The following is a 22,895-nucleotide window of genomic DNA, read 5'->3' on the forward strand; positions in this document are numbered from 1 at the left end:
ACATTCACAGGAGGGTTAAGCCTCACACCTTCGGGGTGGAGACCACAGCCCAGGGCTATCAGCTGCCAAGTTCGAAAAGATCCTCACACCAAAGCGTGGGGGTGGGAGGGAGAGGTTTTGGGTGTGTGGTGAAAAATCCTCTGTTCAGAGGCAGTGAATGCCAATACTCTGCCGTGCAGACCTGCCCAGCTGCAGTCACCTCTTCACTCAGGAAAGCTGCATCTACAGGACATACACGTGAACAGCAGCAGAGGGGGTATCATGGCCCATCAAAAGTTCCCCCTACAAGGAGCTCCCAGATCCTGCACCAGAGCACTGCAACATGATGCAACAAATCCACAATGTTGCAAGGGACAGTGTCAAACTTGCCCTCTTCTAGGAATTCCCACCTGGTGCAAATGTATACTAATCCATTGGATTTTATACTTTCTGGGGTGTGGGGGACCCTCACCACCAGGGACAACCAGATGGAGGGAAGCCACGAGATATCATTGGGACCCTTGGAAGGATGGTATGTTTCTACCTAACCCCTGCCCCTTTCCCTGCTCCCCTCCCTCCTCTTTTTCTACATCTTTCTTTCTTTTCTCTTTCTTTCCCTTTGTCTCTTTGACTATTAAATAAAATATGTCAATATATCAATATACATTTTTTTGTTGTCAACATCTAACCTCCTTTGGTTTTAATCACGTTTTGGAGTATATTTTGAATCTTTCTGGGTTTGATCTGTTTTATTCACGGAGACTTAGTTTTTTGTGCTCTTCTGCGTTTAAATTGATTCGTAGCACATACAAGTAGTGTGGTGGTGCACCCCCTTTTCCCCTTCCCACCTTGGGCTGCATTATGATCTCAGAAACACTTGTTACACCTGTTAGACCCTTGCCTTGACAAAGAGCACCTGGGCTCAGCTCCTCAAACTTGTCAGAAACATGGTCTACTCCCAGGAACTTGTCCTGGGAGCTCCTGTTTTTAATAAACAGCCTTGTAAACTTGGTTTTTGTGCCCAAATATCAACCTAGGTAGAACAAAATTTCTGTTATTGAACCTTCAAAGAAAGTTACAGACCTGAATTGTGGACAGGACAGAAAATTACTATGACTAAAGCCAATTCTCTCACAACAAACCCATGAACTCCTGGACCACAGCGGGCTATGACCAGCACCTCCCTCTGAGTGGGACCTCTCTGAGCCACTGAACACTCAAGTTTGTGATACTCAGAGGATCAACGTCAAATGCTGCTGACAGAGCCTGGACTGACACCTCACTCCTCAAGCCTCAACCTTTTGCCTCTTGAGAAGTTGCAAGCGGCATCTGACCTGAGAACTTCTCTGAACTTGAGAAGACATTTTATGGGCCTATCTATACCTTCTACCTACATGTGAGTGTGAATGCGCTATGGCAAATGTACTATGAACATTAGATTGATAAGTAAGTCAGGTCTAAGTTACTGAGTTACTGTTGTGCTCATAGTAAATTCTAAAGACTTTTGTTAATTTTGTTAAAATACGCTATTGACTAAGTGATATTAAGTGCTGTTTAACACTTTAGGCCTAAACTGTTGGCCAATCTGGAGCTAAGAGTGGCAATAGGGCCCACTCTTAACCTTGTGACTCAAAGAGAAGGTCTCTCTCATTCCTTTACATTCTTATCCTTTATCATCCCTAACCTTTTCCAATCCCCAGCTTCCATATAAATAATTTTAGGTTTAGTTTTAGATTAATGGATTTTAGTCCTATGTTTCCTTTTTAAAGTGTGCTTTAATCATCCACTAAGTAGTAGAGTCAATCTTGTCAATGAAATCTGTCACACTTTAACTTCTATATTAACCTGCTTTTGCCAGTACCTTGGCCGATGATTCTCTGAGCAACTGAAAACACCCATTTGGTGACAGGCAGTCTTACTAGCAACTAGCTGCATTACCACTATTCACAACTGGCACTTCCCATAAAGTTGCATTGGATGGTGTGCAATTCAAAACCTTCCAAAACAGTAAGAAACTGCTAATATGTTTTTAGTCAGACTACCGATAAACTTGCCTTCTCCTCTCTTGTTCTTTTGGAGATCTTTGTGTAGACTTTGGAGAGGATATTACTAATTGATCAGGTAAACTCTATGCTCAGATTTTTTGCATTTCTGATTTAGCAATTATAACCTCAAGGTATCTAGGGTTGTACCTTAAAACAAGTCATTTAATGCAATGTAGCTACAATATTTTAAATTTATCAGATAAATACTCACATTCAACTGTTTCAAGACATTTTTCTTTTCTACCAAGAAACTCACTTATACATCTCTCTCAAAGAATAGCACTAATTAAACATTTAAAGAACAGCTCTTATTCTTTATTAGAAATAAGAGTGTGATAATAAGCATATTAAGAAACAGTCAAAAAATAAAGGATCTCTCCAGCTTTGGAAAGATGAGAACTTCATTCAGAAAAGATAACAAAAGTAGATTCTTCTTTCCATGAAACTGATATCTGCATAATGTAATCCTGAGATGTTAATGATTAAAATAGGTTTACCCTGTGTATTTTCTTCCAATTAGCTTTTAGGGGAAGACAAATTTTAGTCCCTGTTAGGCACAATCACATAAATTGCTTGAGTGTTATGCCCAGGCAATCCAAACACTTCCTCATTTTCAGGGCAAAGTCTGTAATGCAAAACACTTTGAGGCTTGTTATTGCCTGAGTTGAAAAGAATCCATCTGGCTAAGGTGAATGAGCAGTGAATACATATAAAACATTTCTCCATGGATAACCTCATCTCATTTGATTTGGAAAGCTGCTCATATGCAAAGTAATGAGTAAGGGCAAATTAATGCCTTTTCCATTTTTACAAGTCCCTTTTCAAATTATGATTGTACCTTGAAATGCAAAAAGAAGATAACAGTAGAGAGAAATGAGTATTTACTAACTTAAAATAAAATTGCTGTTATGGAATTATAGGGTATGGATAAAATAAAAATCATTTACCCTCAGGTGACAGGAAATACATAAACTTACAGATGAAGCATACACATTGGTAAGCAATCTATTTCAATGCAGAGTTATTCTCTTTCCTCTGTATTTTCCTCATTCCATTCTCAATCTAGTTTAATTATTCCCAAGATTACATCCCTGTAACATCTTGTAATAACTTCATAGATGTATTTCATTGGTAGACTGGAGAACTTCATCATTAATAAAATAACAAAATTTTTGACAGCACAGTAAATTGATTCCTTGCTTTTGATATTGTTTTAAAGAGTAAGGCAGAAAAGGAGTCAAATGTATTTCAGGTAACAGCCTCAATTAAAAAGACAAACCAATTAAACATTTGTGATCTGAATCATGCACTTGAAAAGTACCTGCACACATTTTTCAAAAAACTGATACGCAATTAAGTTCACAAATACAGCAATGAAATATAGAGCTTTAAAATTTAACATGAATTTTTATTTCTATATGATCTTGTCAGAATGTATATGTAAATGATGAATCTAATAAGATCTTAAATAACCTGGAAAGAAAAATTAATGAAGATTAATGAAGCACTGTAAATCATTTAAAGGGCACTGTTTTGCAATTAAAATAATAATCATTTGCTTTCATTAATTTTTTAACCTCTACAGATCTTACCAGCATTAATTACTAGCAAAATAGATTACCTTTCAGGAGCATCCTACTTTGTAAACAACCACCCATGCCTGTAGAATGTACACAGGTTACAAGGCAAATAAGACTACAAGTCTTGTATGTCAAGAACACTGTGTATAAATGCAAAACAGATAGTTCAGGACTTTAAATGATTTAAAGAGTCAAGGCAATTTAACTGTTTCCCAGCTTTCACAATGGAAACACATGTTCTCCCAAGAAACCCTGTAGCTCATTATTTCTGTTAAGTCAATGTGTAGGCTACTCATGATAGAGCCACCCAAATTACCTTGTAAAATAGTATGTCACAACAGCCCCTGCTACTGTCATCTGCTGACAGGCTAGGATAAACTCACTGATCCAGATGAGTCCCACTACGTGGTACCACCACATGTATTTCAAAGGACCTGCCATCCGAAATTCAACAAAGCCTTCTTCATTTGGGACAGGACTACCTAGAAATGAATGACGGTAAAAAAGAAAACGATGCTTACATCAACTCATAAGGAAGCACATGGTATGAGCAGCTCATAACCAGTTACAGCAGAAACTCCTCTAGTTTCTATTCATAGTTTTAAATGCCACATTTAGGAAGATTGCTCTTAAGAAAGATAGAGCAGTGAACTATAATATCAGACTACATTCTGTTACAAATTTAGTGCCCTGTGCAGAGGTCTGACTCAGAATGTGGAGCACAGGGCTGAGAATTTCAGTGGTGACCATTTTCTGCACATAGCACAGCATGCAATGAAAACTAAAAATTCCATCAGTAATGAGAACAAGAACACATGAATTCTATTGCCTGCAACCCTTGCTAACAACTCAGGATATGAAAAATACTTATCTTGTATTACTGTGAAATAGCTTTGTAACTTGAAACACTGCTACTTTTGGATCAGTAGCAAACAGCACATTTCAAAATTTTAAGACATTTAATAATGAATGAGAGTCTCCGTTGCCTACAACCTACTGCAAAATAACAGACTTTTTAAAAAGCATCTGCTGTGGGGTTTTTGCTGAAGTAACTAAGATTTAGACTTATAGGATTGATTAATTCTAGAAGCTCTTGTCAGATCCCGAATACAAACAAAGCTTTCACCTTCTATGTATTGAAGAGCAAGCAAGAATTAGGAGTACACTGGCTGCTCTCAGAATACACTGTACAAACAGCAGAAAAATCTCCCTAATGATTCTGCAATAATACTGGACACCTAAGTTACAAACAACTGTAAAATAAATCACAATATTTTCACTGTGGAGGACAGTAATTGTGTGCAATGGCCCTTCCTTACTGTGTACTCATCTGCGTGAGTACTATCTACAATACTTGGTGCCTTCAAGATTATGCTGTCTTTAACTTGTGTGAGTAAAATTAGAGGGTATTTTAAAACTTGCTACAGCAGTTTTATTAATAGAGTCTCATGGTTTGCTGCAAGCCAACTTGCATCAAATCAAAAAGCAAGCCTAACACACAAAGAACCATGCTGGGAATGAAGACTCATGCACAATAACCTTCTTGAAACAAGTGTTCTGAACTCAGTAAAGCAGACAGGAATAAAAGCACAACAACCGGGCTTTTTTCTTTAAGATTCCCATTGGCTTTTTAGTCTATTCGGCTTGGAAATCATACAAAAAAGAAGAGAAATTCATTTAAAGTAAGTGACTGCTTACCTGTAGTACCAAGAAAAAGAAGGACTGCGATCCAGTATGTCCAGAAGAGGATAAGCACAAAGAACGTCCAAAATGGCTGGAAGACTAACAGTGGCAGGTGAATGAAGACCTTGCCAGCCACATGGAACAAGGCAATGGTGAGAGCTACTCTTTTGCGCATAATTAACATGATCAAGAACAAGATAACCTAGAGGGAGAAGTTTCCAAATCACATTTTAGAGTACTGAAGCAGAATCAAGATAATTTTTTGCAGAGCTAGGATATTCAAACATGCTAAATTAACACATACTCCATCTATAAGGTCACAAGATCAAAATGTAAAACCTCTATCAGCTTCTTCTGATGATAAATTATATTCCAAATTATACTTCTGGGGAATTCCATTCTCATAATTTTGTATTTGGAATGTAAATACGTATTTGGAATCATCATCAATCTTAAGCTGGTAAGACCAGGCTCTATCCTCAATTATGTTTTGTTAAAATCAGCAAGTTTTAACCTTTAATTACCTTTAAGAAAGGTAACTTAAAATTTATTATCTGACCATGGCATGGTGGTCTTATAGGATGTATGTACGTATATATGTGTTATTATACACATAGGGAGTAAGAATCTAGGAGAGGGAATGGAGAGGAACTTTTTTGGGTTAGGATGTGAAGCAACAAGAAGAACAGAACAGGGAGTCTACAATTCCTGTGAAGTTAGTCAAACATTGTCAGTTTTTGGTAGGAAATTCAGTGACTCTGAAATGAACAGCAAGCCCCAAAGAAGATAAATTGGTTCAATTGGTGTTAGTATTTCAGTTCACAATGATTCGAAAACAACTTCTTTCAGAAGTAGGGTAAGGACTTTTAAATACACTGAAATTACTAAGTACCTCTGAACTGGGAACCTAAGAAAAATCTCTTTGGATTTGCAGTCCAATATCATACCTATTCTTGGAAGTCCCTGTGGACATTTTACAGTAGATGAAAGTAGCTGCAGGGTTAGAAAGTCTCTCCTGACTCAAAATCAGATATTAGAGAACAGTTCCTAGAAAGTCTCCCCTGATTCATAATCAGGTGTTAGAGAACAATTCCTGAAAGTTAAAAAAATAACATAATGAAAGAAAATCACTTCAACGGAAATTGTGGCAGAAATAAATTGTGTGCAATACAATGCTTTCACCTGAATAAAAAACTAGAGACCAACAGAAAGCCAAGAAAAAGAAAAAAACACAATCATTAGCAAAGCATACCGTGAAGACTGTAGCTGCAATGGCATAGATCAAGAGAGCCTGAAGATTGTCTTTGGCTACTTGGGTCTCAAGAGACATTCGTTGTTTAGCATAGAGCCACCACAGGACTCCTGTACCACCTATGTTTTAGTGAGAAAACAAAAAGGACAACTGAATGATCCATCTTTTGTGTGATACATACTGCCTAGTCCCAGAGAAATAAAACAGTTCCTTCTTTTTAAGTCTAGCCTGGTACTGAATACTCAAGAGTGCTGATGCTCAACCCAGCAGAACTTGAGAGGAAGGAGAAGTGTCCACTTCTCCTCTGTTGCCCTCCTCTCAAGTGAATATACTCTTTTCATAGTCTCACCATACTATTGACCACTTAAAGAGACTTGCAGAACCTTGACTCTGTGTTTTAGGGTAAACTGCACTGAAGGACTACTTCATGGGGAACCCTAGCAATAAACAGCACAGGTCCCACTAGACAGGTAATAAAAGAACAAAAGGAAGAATAAATAGTTCTGTGGTAGGCTATATGTATGAATGTATATGTGTGCATAATAATGCAGTGAGTAAGAACTTAGGAGGGGGAACAAAGATGGACCTTTGGATTAGGATGTGAAATAACAAGAACAACAAAACAAGGAGTCTACTGTTCCTGAGAACAGTAATCAAAACAAGAAACACCAGCCTGAAGCTGGAAACAGCACCTTGATGATATGTAGCTACACTTGCTTCAGACAATGTCTTGGACACTGGAAAAAGAATTAGTAAAAGGCACAGGAGGAAAATAAAATGTAAGGTACTATCTTCTCATGCCTGTTATGTTAATCCCTATCCTTATGGTCAAAAAAGCATTCTCCTATTCTAGCTGCCTTTCCTAGGTAGAACTTTTCTTGAACACAGGTCTCCAGCCCCACAGGGAGATAACCTCTCCTCTCTGGTACATTTCCTTTCTCTTTTAAATGCCCTTCTCCGTTCTGCTGGTATTTCTGAATCAAATGCATAAGCTTAGTAGGAAGGCTGGACTAGATGAGCCTCTGTGATTCCTTCCAACTTTACCCATTCTGTGATTCTGTGATCACATGTTTTTTTCTGATTATACTCTGTTCAGGTCTAAAATCTCTTTTGACATCTCCTAAACAAACAATCAAGACAGAATAAGCAGTATGTGTCATAAAAGACAGGTTTTTATTCAAGCCATGGAATCAATGAAACTTTTTAGAACACAGAACATAATAACAGATGCCAGTAAGATAAGTCATTCAACTCTTTCACTCAACATGGTTGCTCAGTTTCTAAAGAGAATATAAATGAAAAATATTCTATTTCTGTATTTTTCCTTTTCCCTGGTCATAGATCATGAGGCCATTAATCAGAAAATCAAAGTGATTCTGAAAAAATATAGATGGTCTGCTGGTTTTTCCCATCCACTGCAGTCACGAATTGCAAGAATTAAATCACTAGTGCTTCCTAATATGATTATTTTTTTTCCTTCCCTACAGTCATGTGCCTAGACATTTTGGCTTAGCTACTCAGTAATAAGTGTAGAAAACTTTAGTTTTATGAATTTAAAAGCTAATGTGATAAAATAAAGCTATTTTCACACAAGCTACACCATTTTGAAAGAGACAACCTTTGGTCATTTCCAAGACAGCATTTCACACATGAGCTAGGTCATGCAGGCCTTCCTGAGTCATATGGAAATAGAAGGATTTTATTAGAATTGCTAGACAAGCACCTTTACATCCTCTCCTCAAGAAAAGGTTTTAAAGAGCTACTCAGAGAACTGAAGGGCTGGTGAACATGTCACAGTTGTAAATATATTCAGTTGCATAAGCAATAGTTGCCCTTTGAATTTTTCAAGCACCAGCTGAGGTGAGGGAGTGCCATCAGACACACCCAGGCTCAGTTGCCTTGCTGAAGTGGAACACAGGTTAAGAAGTAGGCAACACTTAGGGTTGTGCTACAAGTGCTGTGAGGAATCTCCTGCACTGACACCTGTAGGGTCTAGTGAGCTAGGCTGACATGAAGACTGCCTGCCAAGCATGGTGTGCAAATATTCAAGGACCAATGTATTCTCTGAGAGATCTGCAATTACTAAGGTGGCATTTTTGATGTGCATCTTGAAAGGGACTCAAAAAAAAGGCTGAAGAGAAATGCATGATCCAAGATCTGTGTGGGATGTAGCTGGGCTGAGGACATGGAGCACAAGGATTAGAACTCAGCACTCACACTGGGAAACCAACAAGACTTACCAAGTGATCCCAGAATGACAAGAATTGTTAAAATCCAGACAAGTACTCTTGAAATGTACCTTATTATAATCATCAAAATCATGGACAACACTGCAAGAGAAGACAAATAAAATAAGCAAACTAATTACTTCAAGTAGATAGAGCCTTCCAAATTTTCCCGCTGCACTAAAATAACTGCCCTCCAATAGAATTTTTAGACAGATTTTTTTTTGAGGCTTACAAACTCACTGAATAGGTAGTTAAGAAAATTAGGCACCTCTACAACTTCTGCTTTGGTAATGTTGATTAAAACGAAGAAAGCAGAGATACATTTACACTACATTTACATTAAACACAAGACATAATGCTTGCATACAGACAGAGATGTACTTAGACAATGACCAAACAGACAGCAAGACATGACAGTACTTTGAGTCTGGTAACATGAGCACACCTCCCGAGGACCAGAGCAGAGTCTGCACTCAAATACACATGTCAAACAAGTGCAGTTAATATGAAATCTGTGTATTCCAAAATGTCATGCCAGTCATAAGTAAACAGCTATACAGCTAGCTAAGTGAATGATGTGTACAAGTACCCACTCATATTTTAACACATACATGTTTGTGTTCAGCAGTTTCATGCAAGCCATTGGAATTTAGCTTTTTGAATCACAGTCTAAACCCACTGTTTTAAAATAAATAATTTCTGTTAAACTATGAAATTACAAAAACTATTTTTTAAATTAACTGTATGTAAATTCTGTACTAACTTCTGAATGCAATTGAACAGTAGCACTGCGAATCAGCCACTAGCTTTCAGATTCTGAACATTTTTCTACCATTATTACCGAATACTGAAGCTGTCAAGATGTAAAAATAAACAGCTTTCCAGTTACAGTTGAAAACATACACAGTGGTCTTCTGTGCATGTTTAGGGAGGGATTAATGGTATCTAGAATTCTTGGGGTTTTTTTCCCTTTCTCCCTTCCTTCCCCCCACCCATTTTTTTTAGTCACAAAAGCAAATTGGAAACAAAGGACCCCTGTATCTGATACAGCTTTGCAGTGTTTCCTTCTAAACAACACACTGCTTATATGCATACTTAGTATCTCGATCCTCCCATGTTAGGAATTCAGACTTTATACTTTGTATGAGTAAAACAGACTCACTAGGAAAGGTATTTATGTCAGTGGGCAACATTCCACCTCAAACAACATGACTTTGTTAAAACAGCTCCTCAGTCTACTGCAAAGTGTCACTCTATAGGCTAGAGGCATTTCACAGTTATAGAAACTATTCAGCCCCTCTGTACTGTTGGGAATTTCCAGCTCTTCAGAAAAGCCTGAGCTTTTCAAAGACCTGAAGCTTTTAATTTTGAAGGAAGGGGAGGAAGGAAGTAACATACAATGCATCAAATGGGCACCTAACTTTCTTGTTTTCACTCTTAAAGTTCTTGTATCTTTGTACAAGTATGTTAAATAAAACAAATGAAATTCCCTATATCCAACAGGAGTGTGCTATTGTACATTTTTTAATCCATCCTTTTTATTTGTAAAGGGTCTATTTGGACTTGAGTTGATAGAAGACGACTGCTAAAAATGGGAAAGGGGAATACAATACTAAAACTTAAGAAAAAGCAGATGGTCTCTTAACTTAAATATCAAAACTAATGTTGGCTAACTAGCCATGCATCCTCTATCTTGTAATCACTGTAAAAGAAACAAAACGAGGAACATATTACATATTACTTATGAATAAGTTACCCAGCTCTCAAATCAAATTTTTAAAAAAGCATTCTGAATCATTTTCTAAGGGGTTGTTGCTATTATACGTGTGTTTTGTTCATATTGTGGTTAGCGTGTGTTAACAACCTCCTAATGGAGTACACTAAGAAATAGCTAGTAATGAGAAAAACAATTACCTAGTGATAACAAGCAAAGTCCCATTATAATCTCTTTGCTGGTCATAACTCCACTAATCAGCCTGTGTAAGACACTACTGTCACTGACAAAGGTGATCAGGGCCTCTGCAAACTTGGCATAGCAGGAAATGTTCACAGGAGCACAGCGATGGAAGAATGGAATAGGTGCACTGGTGACACAAGAAAAAAAAATCAGAAAAAAAAATTACTCCTACTTAATATAAATGCCACATCAACACACAAATGAAAGGTGAATAGATGCAATCATTCCACCCTTATAACATCATAACCGGAAACCATGTGTTTAATGCACAAGTGCTGCTGAAATGATGATGATCATAATGGAAAGTGATGCAGTTCTTACAAATAACTCTGTGAGGCTGGAGTGTACATTCCAAAAGAATATTATCACCCTCCCACCCTTAAATGACAAGATGCAGAAAGTATATGTTCCTATTTCCACTTAAACGTCTTTCTTTCAAGTGTCAGGTGGTGAACCAGCAGCTGAAACAATGCCTTTCACTCATGCTAGAATGGAATACTGGTCCATATTTGCAGCAAAAGAAATTGCAGAATAACAATACTCTTCTTGAGAGTATATATTTCGTGCTAAAGGACATCAGCATTCATAATTGCTGCCAAGCAAAACAAATGTATTTATTCCTAGTCTTTCCCCATACTAAGCTTGTTCTTGTATTGAATATTATAATCACAGTGTAATTCATTAACTTTGTTAAAATTATGCAAAGTATGCTAGGATGTCTCTATTGCTTTGAACCATTTTGGAAACACCCTCACAAAAAATCTCTTGAGACTATGCACTAAACTTTCCAGAATGCTCAAAAAAACCTGCTATTGAGCCTGTCAGAAAAAGACACAAGAGCGCAAAAACTTTCCTTTAAAAGTGGGTAATTTTGTTTTCTAAATGTCTCCCATTTAGTAGCAGTCGGTCTTACTCATAAACTATGTCAGATCCCAAAGTGGCCTATTACATCATTTGATCAGTTCCCAATTACATTTCAGACATGAATTATGTGTTCCTTCCTGTAATTGGATCCAATGAAAAAAAAGCCTTTCTATTGTTTCACCTGCCCAATCTTCCTTACTTGAAACATTTCGGTGGACTGTAGCAGCAATGAACATAATCTTCTGCAGTTTCCTCATTTCAGCAATGACCTATAAATCAACAATTTTCTGTCCTCAATAACTATTTTTAAGGCCATGTCTTTCTAAAATTCTAATCACCATTTTAAACACATAGTGAATAAACGAGCTGCCTTAGGCACATATTTCCCACCCATTGTTTTTCTGGGGGAAAAGGATGACATGCTGAAAACCATTAATGTGTAACCTTTCTGTAAAGAAATTGGGAGAAATTATGATCACCTGCCATTTCTAGGTAATTAGTAGATCCTAGGTTTTTGTTTAAAGTCACTGATGATTGAAATTTTACAGTTCTAGGATTACTGTGCTGAGTAGGTACTGTACTGTGCATTTGGAGATGCTCATCTTGACAGTCTGCTTTTGGGTAGTAATGAATACAGCAGTTAAGCACAGCAAAGTAATTGTGCATTAGTCACAGTTGTTAAAAGAAAAATTAAGCCCATAATGATGACTGCCCTACTTAGAAGGCAGCCCATGTAGCCTCTTAGCCTCTTAAAACATAATCTATTTTGGAATACTGCTGCTCATTATATGCTGTATTACTGAAAAAGACTGAAATTTGAGAAGCTTATTTAATTGTTAACTTTACAGCAAGCCTACAGCATTTACAAGTTGTCACACCAGTAAGAAAGCCCAAATTTTGAGGTGGGAGTAGGAAAAAGAATGTTATTCCTGCATCCAAATACAAAAATATTCACTTTGAAAAGGGCATTAATGGCATTAAAGTATTCTTCCGAAATACATCCTAATGGAAGAAAACATGCTTTTTGAATGTTTATATTAGTCATCTAATATCCTTTAACCTAAAGCAATTTCACTACCTATTTTAAGTTACCTATTTCATGTGCAGTAATTAATGGCTAAGTTTGTTTTAAATAATAATTTAAAGAAATAGGTTAGTGGTTCCTACAAGCCTTCTTGAGTAAATGGGACTCCTGAGAATCCACTTTTGAGATCTGCTTCTGCTCCAGTGGTTCTGACTGAATGAGTAGGTGAGGTAAAGTATCCTAATAAAAACCACAATAATAGATCTATTCTCCATGACACAGGCTATTTTATATGAACTCTTCATTATATCTTGGTATATTACCTACTGGAAGGAGTTACAAATTTCTACGAATAGCAACATGATGCTTAATTATAAATAAGAACAAATAAAGTTCAAGGCAGCAGATGGTCTCAAAAGCTCTACTTTTAAAGCATTAATTCAAATGAAGTTTGGAGACCTATCTGATTACTCAAGCATTAGATTTCAAAGAGTTTTTTCCTCTCACTTCTACCCCTGTGTACACACAAGAGTAGTACAGTGACCTGTGAGGGGAGGGGGAGTCCAATTGGAATGCCACTGCTAGCTGGTCTTACAGGGCAGTCCCTTGGCACAGCTCAGCACGCTGGTTTATAAATAAATGCTGCAGGGGACTGGATAGATTTTCCTCCAGGGTCCTCTAAACATGCAGAGGCTGATATAAAGCTGGGTGTGGAAGTAACACATATTGCTAACTGCACTGCTAGACTGTACTGCTCTGTCAAAGTTGGACATAATACCTTGACGATGGATGGTAGGAGTCCACCGACAGCCTCAGCTGAAGGCTGTGAGAATCCTGGTCATCAAAGAGAAAACATCATGGGACAATCTCCATACCATATGCTTCCTCCATCCCATGGAACTAATGGGAATGAGAGGGTTCAAAACCCTTGACAGATTGCACTGGTTTCAGCTGGGGTAGGGGTTAATTTTCTTCACAGTGGCTGCTATGGAGCTTGTTTTGGATTTGTGTTGAACACAAGGTTGATAATATAGAGATGTTTTTGTTATTGCTGAGCAGTGCTTACACAGACACAAAACCTTTTCTGCTTTTCATATGGCCATGCTGACAAGGACATTGGGGATGCATGGGAAATTGGGAGGACACACTGCCAGGACAGGTGACCCCAACTGACCAAAGAGATATTCCAGACTACACAACATCATGCATAGGACGTAAAAAGGGGGAAAGAAAAGGAAGGAGGACATGTTTGAAGTGATGGTGTTTGTCTTCCCAAATAACTGTTGCATGTAATGGGGCCCTGCTCTTGTGGAGATGGCTAAACACCTGCCTGCCCATGGGAAGTGATAAATTCCTTGTTTTGCTTTGCTTCTGTGTGCAATTTTCCTTCCCTTATTAAACCATCTTTATATCAACCCACAAGCTTTCTACCTTTTACCCTTCCAGTTCTCTCCTCAGTCCTGCTGGTGGGGAAGTGAGCTAGTGGCTGTGGGGGTCTGGGTTGCTGGATGGGGTTAAACCATGACACAGATCAAATGTGACTGTTAGGTCCTGAATGCCTCAGTGTACAGGATGGTGGGTTTTCACTTGGTTCAAGTGAAATCTCAAATCTCAACAGGATTCCATTTCTCCTTCAAATGCACTTCCTCAAATAATTTAACTAAAAAACCTGAAAACCAGTGGTTTACAGATACACTGTAGGCCTTTTTTGACTTAGGGCATTAAGCTCAGATTTTTCAATCTCAAAAATGCTCAAATGCTCGTAGATTTTAGTAATACCATATCAAAAAGGGGAAATACTCCACATACACAGTAGCTTATTTAAAATAACACGAGGTAGTTTTTATGAGGAATTTATATAGCATCATTAGAGCCCTGACATATTGTTCTATCCTTCTTACTTGTTTTCTTACTAAGCCATATTCATTGAGACTGAATGACATGGGACCACACAATGAGAAGTCAATATAATTCTGGCAAAAACTAGGACTAACAAGCCTTTTCAGTATGCAAGCTGGCACTGAAGTTTTCATTTGTTTTTGTATTACTGCTGTAACAGCTGGCTAGCTGCATGGAATATTAATCTATACAGGGAAAAGTAAAAAAAAGTTAATATTCCAGCTGCCACTAATCATCACTATAATATAAAAAAAATTATTGAGTGGAGAGGCTACCATGTATACAAGAAAGACTTAAAATCAGAGTTTGTAGAACTGACATAAATATAACATTTACAAAAAAGGTAACAGAAAACTATGCATAAGAAAAGACTCCACAGTTACCACCCATTAGTGAGTATATTCGAGAAGCTAAATTTTGAGGAAACACAACATGGTTCTTCTCAAGTTAGTGCAATTACTGACAGAAGGCTATGCTAACAGATCACTTTTCTCAGCAATGCTCATTTCCACAGGTCTAGGCAGCATAGCTAAAAGAGTTTTTGAAGCTATGAACTTTCCAATCCTATTTCACAAACAGCACTCTAATGTTACACTTAAAACAATAACCCTCAAAATTATCTGTTAATAAAATACATCTCTCTTTTTGGTACTCGACTACCTTTATATTAGTCATTTGCAGACTAAAAGAGTAAAAAGCGAAGCAATTTGCTTCAATCTGACTGGCTGAGGTAAGGTATAAGTGAATGCTGCTAAGAGCTGTGCATCCCTACATAATTTTTCCTCCCAAAGATTAAAAATGTTCCATGATCATCTCAGATCTGCATTGCTGATAGGCAGCTGGCTATAGATAGGGTGAAAGGCAGTAAAACAGCTGATACTTAGAACAGTCACATGAGACAAAAGAATTTGAAGATATCAGCTCCATAGTTTCAGTAACATACACATTGATAATTTGGTTTTTTCTTTGACTGTTATTTTCATTACCTTTAAAAAACCAGAATTTTAGAAATATATACAATAATACAGTAAAACATCTACCTGGTAAGAGTGGCCATGTGTTGGTATTTTCTAAAGAACTGTCATGATCAAAACAAATTTCTGCTCCCTCCACCCCAACTTAGACAACTTGATCATATTACCTCTCTGGAACAGGAAATTTAGGACATAACTTGGCAGCCCTTGGGTCTGTAGTATATTCTGATGGCTGTAGTTCATAGCTACACAGAGTGGATCCTGTTGAAAAGTAAAAAAAAATATTAGTATGGAAAACAAACAAACAAACCTCACAAAAATCAAACATTCATATTCTTTGCAAACAGCATTAAAACTGATACAGGTGCTGATTCTGTACCTCCTCATGTCTTTACCACAAAGCTTTGCTACAGTTCCTCCTGTAATGTGGTGAATCAGGTACAATGCAGTCATCAATAGAATACAATGACACTCTCCATCTAGCTTTTTGTTTGAGTATTTGAGTGGAAGAGACTAATTCACAATGCAGTGTAAAAGAGAAGGACACAAAATGTGAAGTTCCCCATTCCCTGCTATTCCACCATATTTTTCTTGATCATTTTTAATGCAAGAACATCACATAACATTCATGATAGAAAGAAAATATTCCTGGATTTGCAGGGTTTTTTGTGTGTGAGTATTCAAAACACAACTAGTCAATACATTTCAGGAAGAGAAACCAAGAACCCAAACTGGTAAAGTTAGAAAGTTGGCTGCGAAACAACAGAAACTCTGCATTACATATCCAAAGCTTCTAAAAAAGCTGATCTCTCTCCATAAACAAATCGGTACAGCACAGTAAAGATCAAGTTGCCTATAACAAAATTAAAACATAAATTAAGTTTCCCTTTGTACCTGACATTTACCTAATGGAAATTACTTTCCTAGGAGAGGTTTCTTTCAATTTATCTATAATGAAGACACTGAACATCTGACCCAATGCTTCTAGGAAATCAGCAACATCCAAATCAGATTGGATGTCAGAAATTGCAGGAGTAAGGAAGCCTCCAATTATATAAGCCACCTATCCAAAGAAGAATTTCCTTCTAATCTTGTTTCTTAATAGATATCTTACTTCCAAGTGCAAGGGCTTTTAATGCATAGCTTTTAGTGTCTTTTTCCCCTATGCAATCCACTAACAACTTTTCTTAGTAAGGATTTATTTTAATCTTGATCACCAATATAAACATTCAATTCTTTCCATTATTAAAGTCTCCTCTTCAGGACTAGTTTGTAGAAGAGAGCTCTGCAAGCTGGATCTGGATAATATATATACACTATTAGCCAAAATAAACCAAGAATTTTAACAAACAGCGTTACCTTGGCCTGCATTACACCAAACAGAACTATTAGTTGTAGAATACTATTTGCAGAAATTTTATCTATCATTGCTACATTTCTACCTCTATGAAGAGACCTCTTCTATTCACAGTCTTAAAGAGCAAAGAGCATACTTAGCTGCCTCAGCTGCTCTCTATCTAATGCAGTCTCTGGAACACTATTTAAGGACCACTTCTACAAATTAGTTTTTTGGAAGCCAGTCCAAACCCCCAAATGCATTGTTTAAAAAAAGTTAGATTTCTGACAAAGACAAGTTACGAGGTGAAACATCTGAAATGCATCTTCAATTATACTGTTAGTATGAATCCTTACGCCTCTGCTTGCTTATGTGGAAAATGTGGCATGAGATAAAAAGGTATCAGACAAAACAACATTACTTAGATCTTAGTTGTAGATGAAGTTCCTAAAATATTTTGTCCTTTTTGGACAAAAACCTCTATACTGCTGCAAAAATTTTTAATCTGTTCTTGTGGCTATGAAAACTCCTGGATCATGTTCATTTACTAACAATTCCATCTGTTGGAGGGCCAGCAGTAGATAGTGTTACAGGTTTATCTTAAAAACAGAAGGAAAAAGAAGATTGCAGATATTTGCATCTATTTTACTTTGAATATAGATGAAAATATAAGTTATAAAGATAGTTGGCAGCCAGCTGAGCATGAGCCAGCTATGCCCAGGTGGCCAAGAAGGCCAGTGGCATCCTGGCCTGTATCAGCAACAGTGTGGCCAGCAGGAACAGGGCAGGGATTGTCCCCCTGTACTCAGCACTGGTGAGGCATACTTCAAGTTTTCTGCCCAGTGCTGGATGCCTCACTGCAAGAAAGACCCTGACGTGACGGAGCATGTCCAGACCAGGGCAATGGAGCTGGTGAAGGGTCTGGAGCACAAGTCTTATGAGAAGTGGCTGAGGGAGCTAGGATTGTTTAGCCTGCAGAAAAGGAGGCTCAGGGGTGACCTCATCATTCTCTATAACTGCCGGAAAGGAGGCTGTAGGTTAGGTGGAGGTTGGCCTCTTTTACCAGGTAACAAGACAGAGGGCAAGAGGAAATGACATCAAGCTGTGCCAGAATAAGTTTAGATTGGGTATCAAGAGTAATTTTTTCACTGAAAGGGTCATCAAGCACTGGAACAGGCTGCCCAGGGAAGTAGTTGAGCCCCCATCCCTGGAGGTACTTAAAAGATGTTGAGACATGGAGCTTAGGTTAATGGTTTAGTGGTAAACTTGATGATCTTAAGGGTGTTTTCCAGCCTAAATGCCTCTCTGGTTATGATTCTATGGTGAGAACAAGGAGCTCTATACGAAGAAGTGGGATATATGTTATATGGACAAGTGTATATAGATTCATGATACACAGTGTTTGGGGCCAGCTTGGCCATTCTGCCAAGTGACCAGGGTAAACTACAGTTTAAGTACCACATGCAAAGGCTCCCACATCTAAACAAGCCTAAGGGACAGGACTGGTCTCTGTATGATCATGGTCCCTTTTGACTTTTAGCAGTTCAGGCAGTAGAGAAAAAGGGTAGGATTTACTATGGACAGGAAAAGAAACTCTTTGTACAAATGTGCATCTGAAAACCTGTTTGGATCACAAATGTAAATATAGCAAAATCAAATGCCAGACCCCAATGTGCATACAGGTCACAGGCCATTCAAGTAAGACTTGTAGGGCAACCCAATACACTCCTGGCTGTAGAACAAATTGGAGACACCTGGACAGATCCCTCTGGAAGTCAACAGTATATTCCCTCCTGTCATGCCTGACAACTCAGGCTGCTACTACCATGTCTTGCCTGGGAACTGCTTTTGGGCTACTCTGGATCTTTTCCCTTCAGATGCCTATCTCATGGCACACTTCTTTAGTCACAGCCACACAGAAAATTATTTTCATGGAGCTTGTCAAACAAAGAATATTAACTATCTTATATTTAAAGAAACTACCAGTCCAATAGCTGAAATAATGCCCATGAGATTATTTGTCCTTTGGTCCAAAATAATTAGGCAGAAACTCAAACTATTCCCATAAATATTTATTTATATTTTGAAAACCCTCCAACTTGTCTAATACTTTGTAGGAGAGCTTTAGAATTCAAAAGTGTGCTTGAACAATGTCATTTTACATTAAACTTAAAACTGATTTCTTAACAAAAGAGTCCGTGTGCATCACTTTATAGAAGTTTTCATTTTCTAAGGTGAGAGAGAAGAATAAGCTGCACTGTCAAATATTCCACTCTATATTAGTTACTCTGGGTTAGTAGAGACTAGCACAGCCAGTCTTTTTGTTGCTGTTCAAGTTGGTAAGGCCTGAAAATTTTGAAGGAAATATTTGAGTCATCTACCTTCCTGAGATAATTAGTTTACCAAAGACATTACTTTTATCCATGAATAATTATCACTCATAAATTTTTCAAAACTAGTATGAGTAGGATACAGAGAACAAACTAAAAGATCACTGAAATAATACATCCTTTGCTTCCTACAGCAATGCACATATTTCTTCTGGAAAAACCCTTAGGCAAATGACATCAAACTGTCCTACAAGTACTGGATTTCAGATCCCAATATGTTGTAACATTAAGAAAAAATACTTCTAAACTATGCAGAGCATCAGTGTTTGGGCTATTGGTGAGCACACAGTAGTGTGCCTGACCCGTGTGCACACTTGGATCCCAGAATGCTGTATTTGGTGGTTTCACAAACAAAGTGGTATCATGGAGACATACCACAGTTTCTGTTCCATGGTTTCTTCTCAACGAATAGACTTGCTCCAGCCATTAGAATATACTGGAATCATAACTGGAGCAAAGTACCTCAAAAGACAAAGTTCCAACCTAGCTGTAGGAACTTCTTTTCTAAGTCTCCTTTCTGTTTTGCTGAGATTGGATTAGTAAGGAGCTAAGCAGCCATTATCTCTGGCACTCTTAGAAAATAGCTATATTTAGCCCAAGTTCATATATAAAGATGCTGTAGACAGCCAGGACTTAAACATCAAAGATTTTTTCTAAATGAGGAAATCAAACTATTGAAGATCTTAGGTGCTCAGAAGACAAAGTGCACAGAAGATATAATGCCCTGCCTTCAACAGCAGTACAGTAAACAGGACGTTCCAAACTAACCAAAGGTAGTTAGGTAAAAATACTTTTAGAGACCAGAGCTCCAGTACAGCTTTCCTTCCTGTATTTGCTTTGCTGTAAACCAACAAACAACGCCCAGCTAAAGCAGCATTACTATCAAGAGTTTACAGCTTGAGAAATAGTAAGATTCCCTAAGTCATCCAATAAGAGGAGCAGTCCACAGAGGATACCAATGACACTTATATGACTGACTTACAGTTGTGGAACACATACTAGGGATTTTGGATTCCATTCTGGGAACTCAGCAGTGTCTACCCATCTATCAACATGTATTAACAGCAACTAAAACAAGGACTTTCAGACCTAGAAACGGATTCATTTAGAGTCAAGAATTTAAGCAGAAAATTACAAAACTATGCAGAGACAACAGGGATAGCTTCAGCATCAGGAGCAGCAGTCACCTTAGGAGTTTAGGAGTGTGTTCTTTTAGTTACAAAGAGCTCCAAGCAGTGCAACACAGCCCTTCTCACATACACGTGGCAAAGCACAGCCTGAGAGACTACAACTTTTGAGCCTGAGAGACTATGAACTTCCATTCTGAGTCTGACATTGTGCATGTATCATGCACTTATGTGGCATGATACTTGTGACATGTTTAATGATTTCTTTGTCTGTGTCTTTCACACTGCAGATGGGCTTAGAAGGTCCCAGTGCCCAAAGCTGGAGGACCATGGCTGAAGAATGATAAACTCCCAGCTGACCCCAAATTTGTGTGGCATCTGCTGCTCCAGCTGGATTCTCATGTTATCTATGTGGCTTCATGATTGGATTCATCCAAGAATACTCAAAGAACTAGTTGAGGTCATTGCATGCCTCTCTCAATTATTTTTGAACAGTTTTGGGTATCTGGGGAATTCCCAGCCAACCAGAAGCTGGCTACGGTTGTCTCAATGTTGGAGAAGGGCAAGAAGGATGACTCTGGAAACTAGAGGCCTGTCAGTCTCACTTCAGTGCCTGGTAGAATTATGGAGAAAATTATTCTGGGAGTTCTGAAAAACACTTGAATGAAACACCTGAATGACACTGCAGCCATTGTCACAGCCAGCACAGCTTCATGAGAGGAAAGTCCTGTACATCCACCATGACAACCTTCTACGACAGGGTAACCTACATGGCTGATCAAGGGAAGCCAGTTGATGTGATCTTTTTGGATTTCTGCAAAGCTTTCTATACTGTCTCTCACAGGATCCTTTTGGAGAAAATGTACAGCAGCTGGTTGGATAAACACATCATGTGATGGGTGAGCAGCTGGCTTACAAGTCAGGCACAAAGGGCTACAGTGAATGGGGTAACATCAGACTGGTTATCTGTCACTAGTGAGGTTCCACAGGGCTCCATCTCAGCCCTGTGCTCTTCAGCATCTTAAAAAACAACTTTGACACAAGACTCAAACATCCAAATTAAGTTTATTGGTGATATAAAATTGGGAGAAGCCATTCACTTCCTCAAAGGCAGAGGCCTTGCAGAGAAGAGTCAACAAATGACAGGGCTGGGTAATTACCAACTGTATGAAGTTTAAGAAAGACAAGTACTGGATTCCGCACCTGGGACAGGGAAATCCTGGATGTATGGAAAGACTGGAGAATAAGGCCATGGAGAACACTGCTGGAGAAAGGGACCTCGGGGTCCCTGTCAAGGGCAAGTTGAACATGAGCCAGCAGTGCCCTGGCAGCCAGGGTGACCACTCATGTCCTGGGGGGCATCAGGCACAGCATCGATAGCCAGGCAAGAGAGGGGATTGTCTCCCTCTGCTCTGTACTGGGGCTGCCTCACCTCAAGTGCTGGGGGCAGGTTTGGGTGCCACAATATAAAAAAGATATTAAGCTCTTGATGAGTGACCAAAGGAGGGCAACTAAGATGATGAAGGGACTTGAGGGGAAGCTGTGTGAGGAGTGGCTGAGGTCACTTGGTCGATTCAGCCTGGAGGAGATTGAGGGGGGATTTAATCATAGTCTGCAACTTCTCTGCGAGGAAAAAAGGAGGGGCAGCCACTGATCTCTTCTCTGCAGTGACCAATGACAAGACCTGAGGGAATAGCCTGAAGTTGTGCAATGAGAGGTTTAGGTTAGGTATTGTGGAAAGGCTCTTCCCCCACAGGGTGGTCTGGCACTAGAACAGGCTCTGCAGGGAAGCAATCACAGCACCAGCCTGACGGAGTTTAACTAGTGTTTGGACAATACTGTCATGTACATGGTGTGATTCTTGGGGTATCCTGTGCAGGGCCAGAAAGTGGACTTCATAGTCCCTTGTGGGTCTCCCCAACTCAGCATATTATATAGATATTGATAACCGACTTCTAAAAAGTTACGTGATGAAGCAGAGCTTATAGTTCGGAAACTTAGTATCTTATTTCACTATCTCCTTTACAAGTAACAACAACCTATTACTTCATTAGGTTCTTTGACACGGGAATAAAATTTACAGGCACAGAAATGTGCAGAAATGTTAGCAGCAATGAGACTGTTAAAATCACAGCTCCTCAACTCTGGACTTTCGGCCCAGTCCTACTTCCTCTTGAGTTATGGGTATTTATGACTAAGTTCACAAATTAAAACTTAGTTAACACTGTAAATACATGACTCACAGATGATTATGCTTGACTGACCAACCAACCATGCAATAAAGGCTGGAGTATGATAATGATAATGACAAAGGTGGAGTTCAGGAAGGACAAGGCTCCCAGACTCTCACAAGGATAAAATTCTTAACACTTTACATTTTTCACCCCAGAACTTGCCTATCTGTCAAACTCTATCAGCTCTAAACCATTAATCTGAATCATACTACCATTCAAAGCTCCATGCAATGAGACCACTCGCTACACTTCCAATAATTGGATATTACCTTGGCATATTATGGACTAGCAACACAGCATAGAAAAGTAGCAGCTTAAAACAC

At 38.5% G+C, this 22,895-nt stretch overlaps 1 protein-coding gene across 8 annotated transcripts in view; it reads right to left on the reverse strand.

Moving 5' to 3' along the window:
- Positions 1-22,895, reverse strand: part of SLC44A1 (solute carrier family 44 member 1) — a 146,567-nt gene that overhangs the window by 90,779 nt on the left and 32,893 nt on the right. For all 8 annotated transcript variants that reach the window (XM_083883583.1, XM_083883590.1, XM_083883589.1 and 5 more), the window contains exons 5-10: positions 15,653-15,746; positions 10,682-10,851; positions 8,780-8,869; positions 6,540-6,658; positions 5,303-5,489; positions 3,921-4,086 (exon numbers count right to left, since the gene is read on the reverse strand). In XM_083883583.1, coding sequence (XP_083739709.1) covers positions 3,921-4,086; positions 5,303-5,489; positions 6,540-6,658; positions 8,780-8,869; positions 10,682-10,851; positions 15,653-15,746 — 826 coding nt within the window. The remainder of the gene's footprint in view (positions 1-3,920; positions 4,087-5,302; positions 5,490-6,539; positions 6,659-8,779; positions 8,870-10,681; positions 10,852-15,652; positions 15,747-22,895) is intronic.

The sequence above is a fragment of the Zosterops lateralis genome (assembly GCF_965231275.1).
Source record: "Zosterops lateralis genome assembly, chromosome: Z".
Taxonomy (NCBI): domain Eukaryota; kingdom Metazoa; phylum Chordata; class Aves; order Passeriformes; family Zosteropidae; genus Zosterops; species Zosterops lateralis.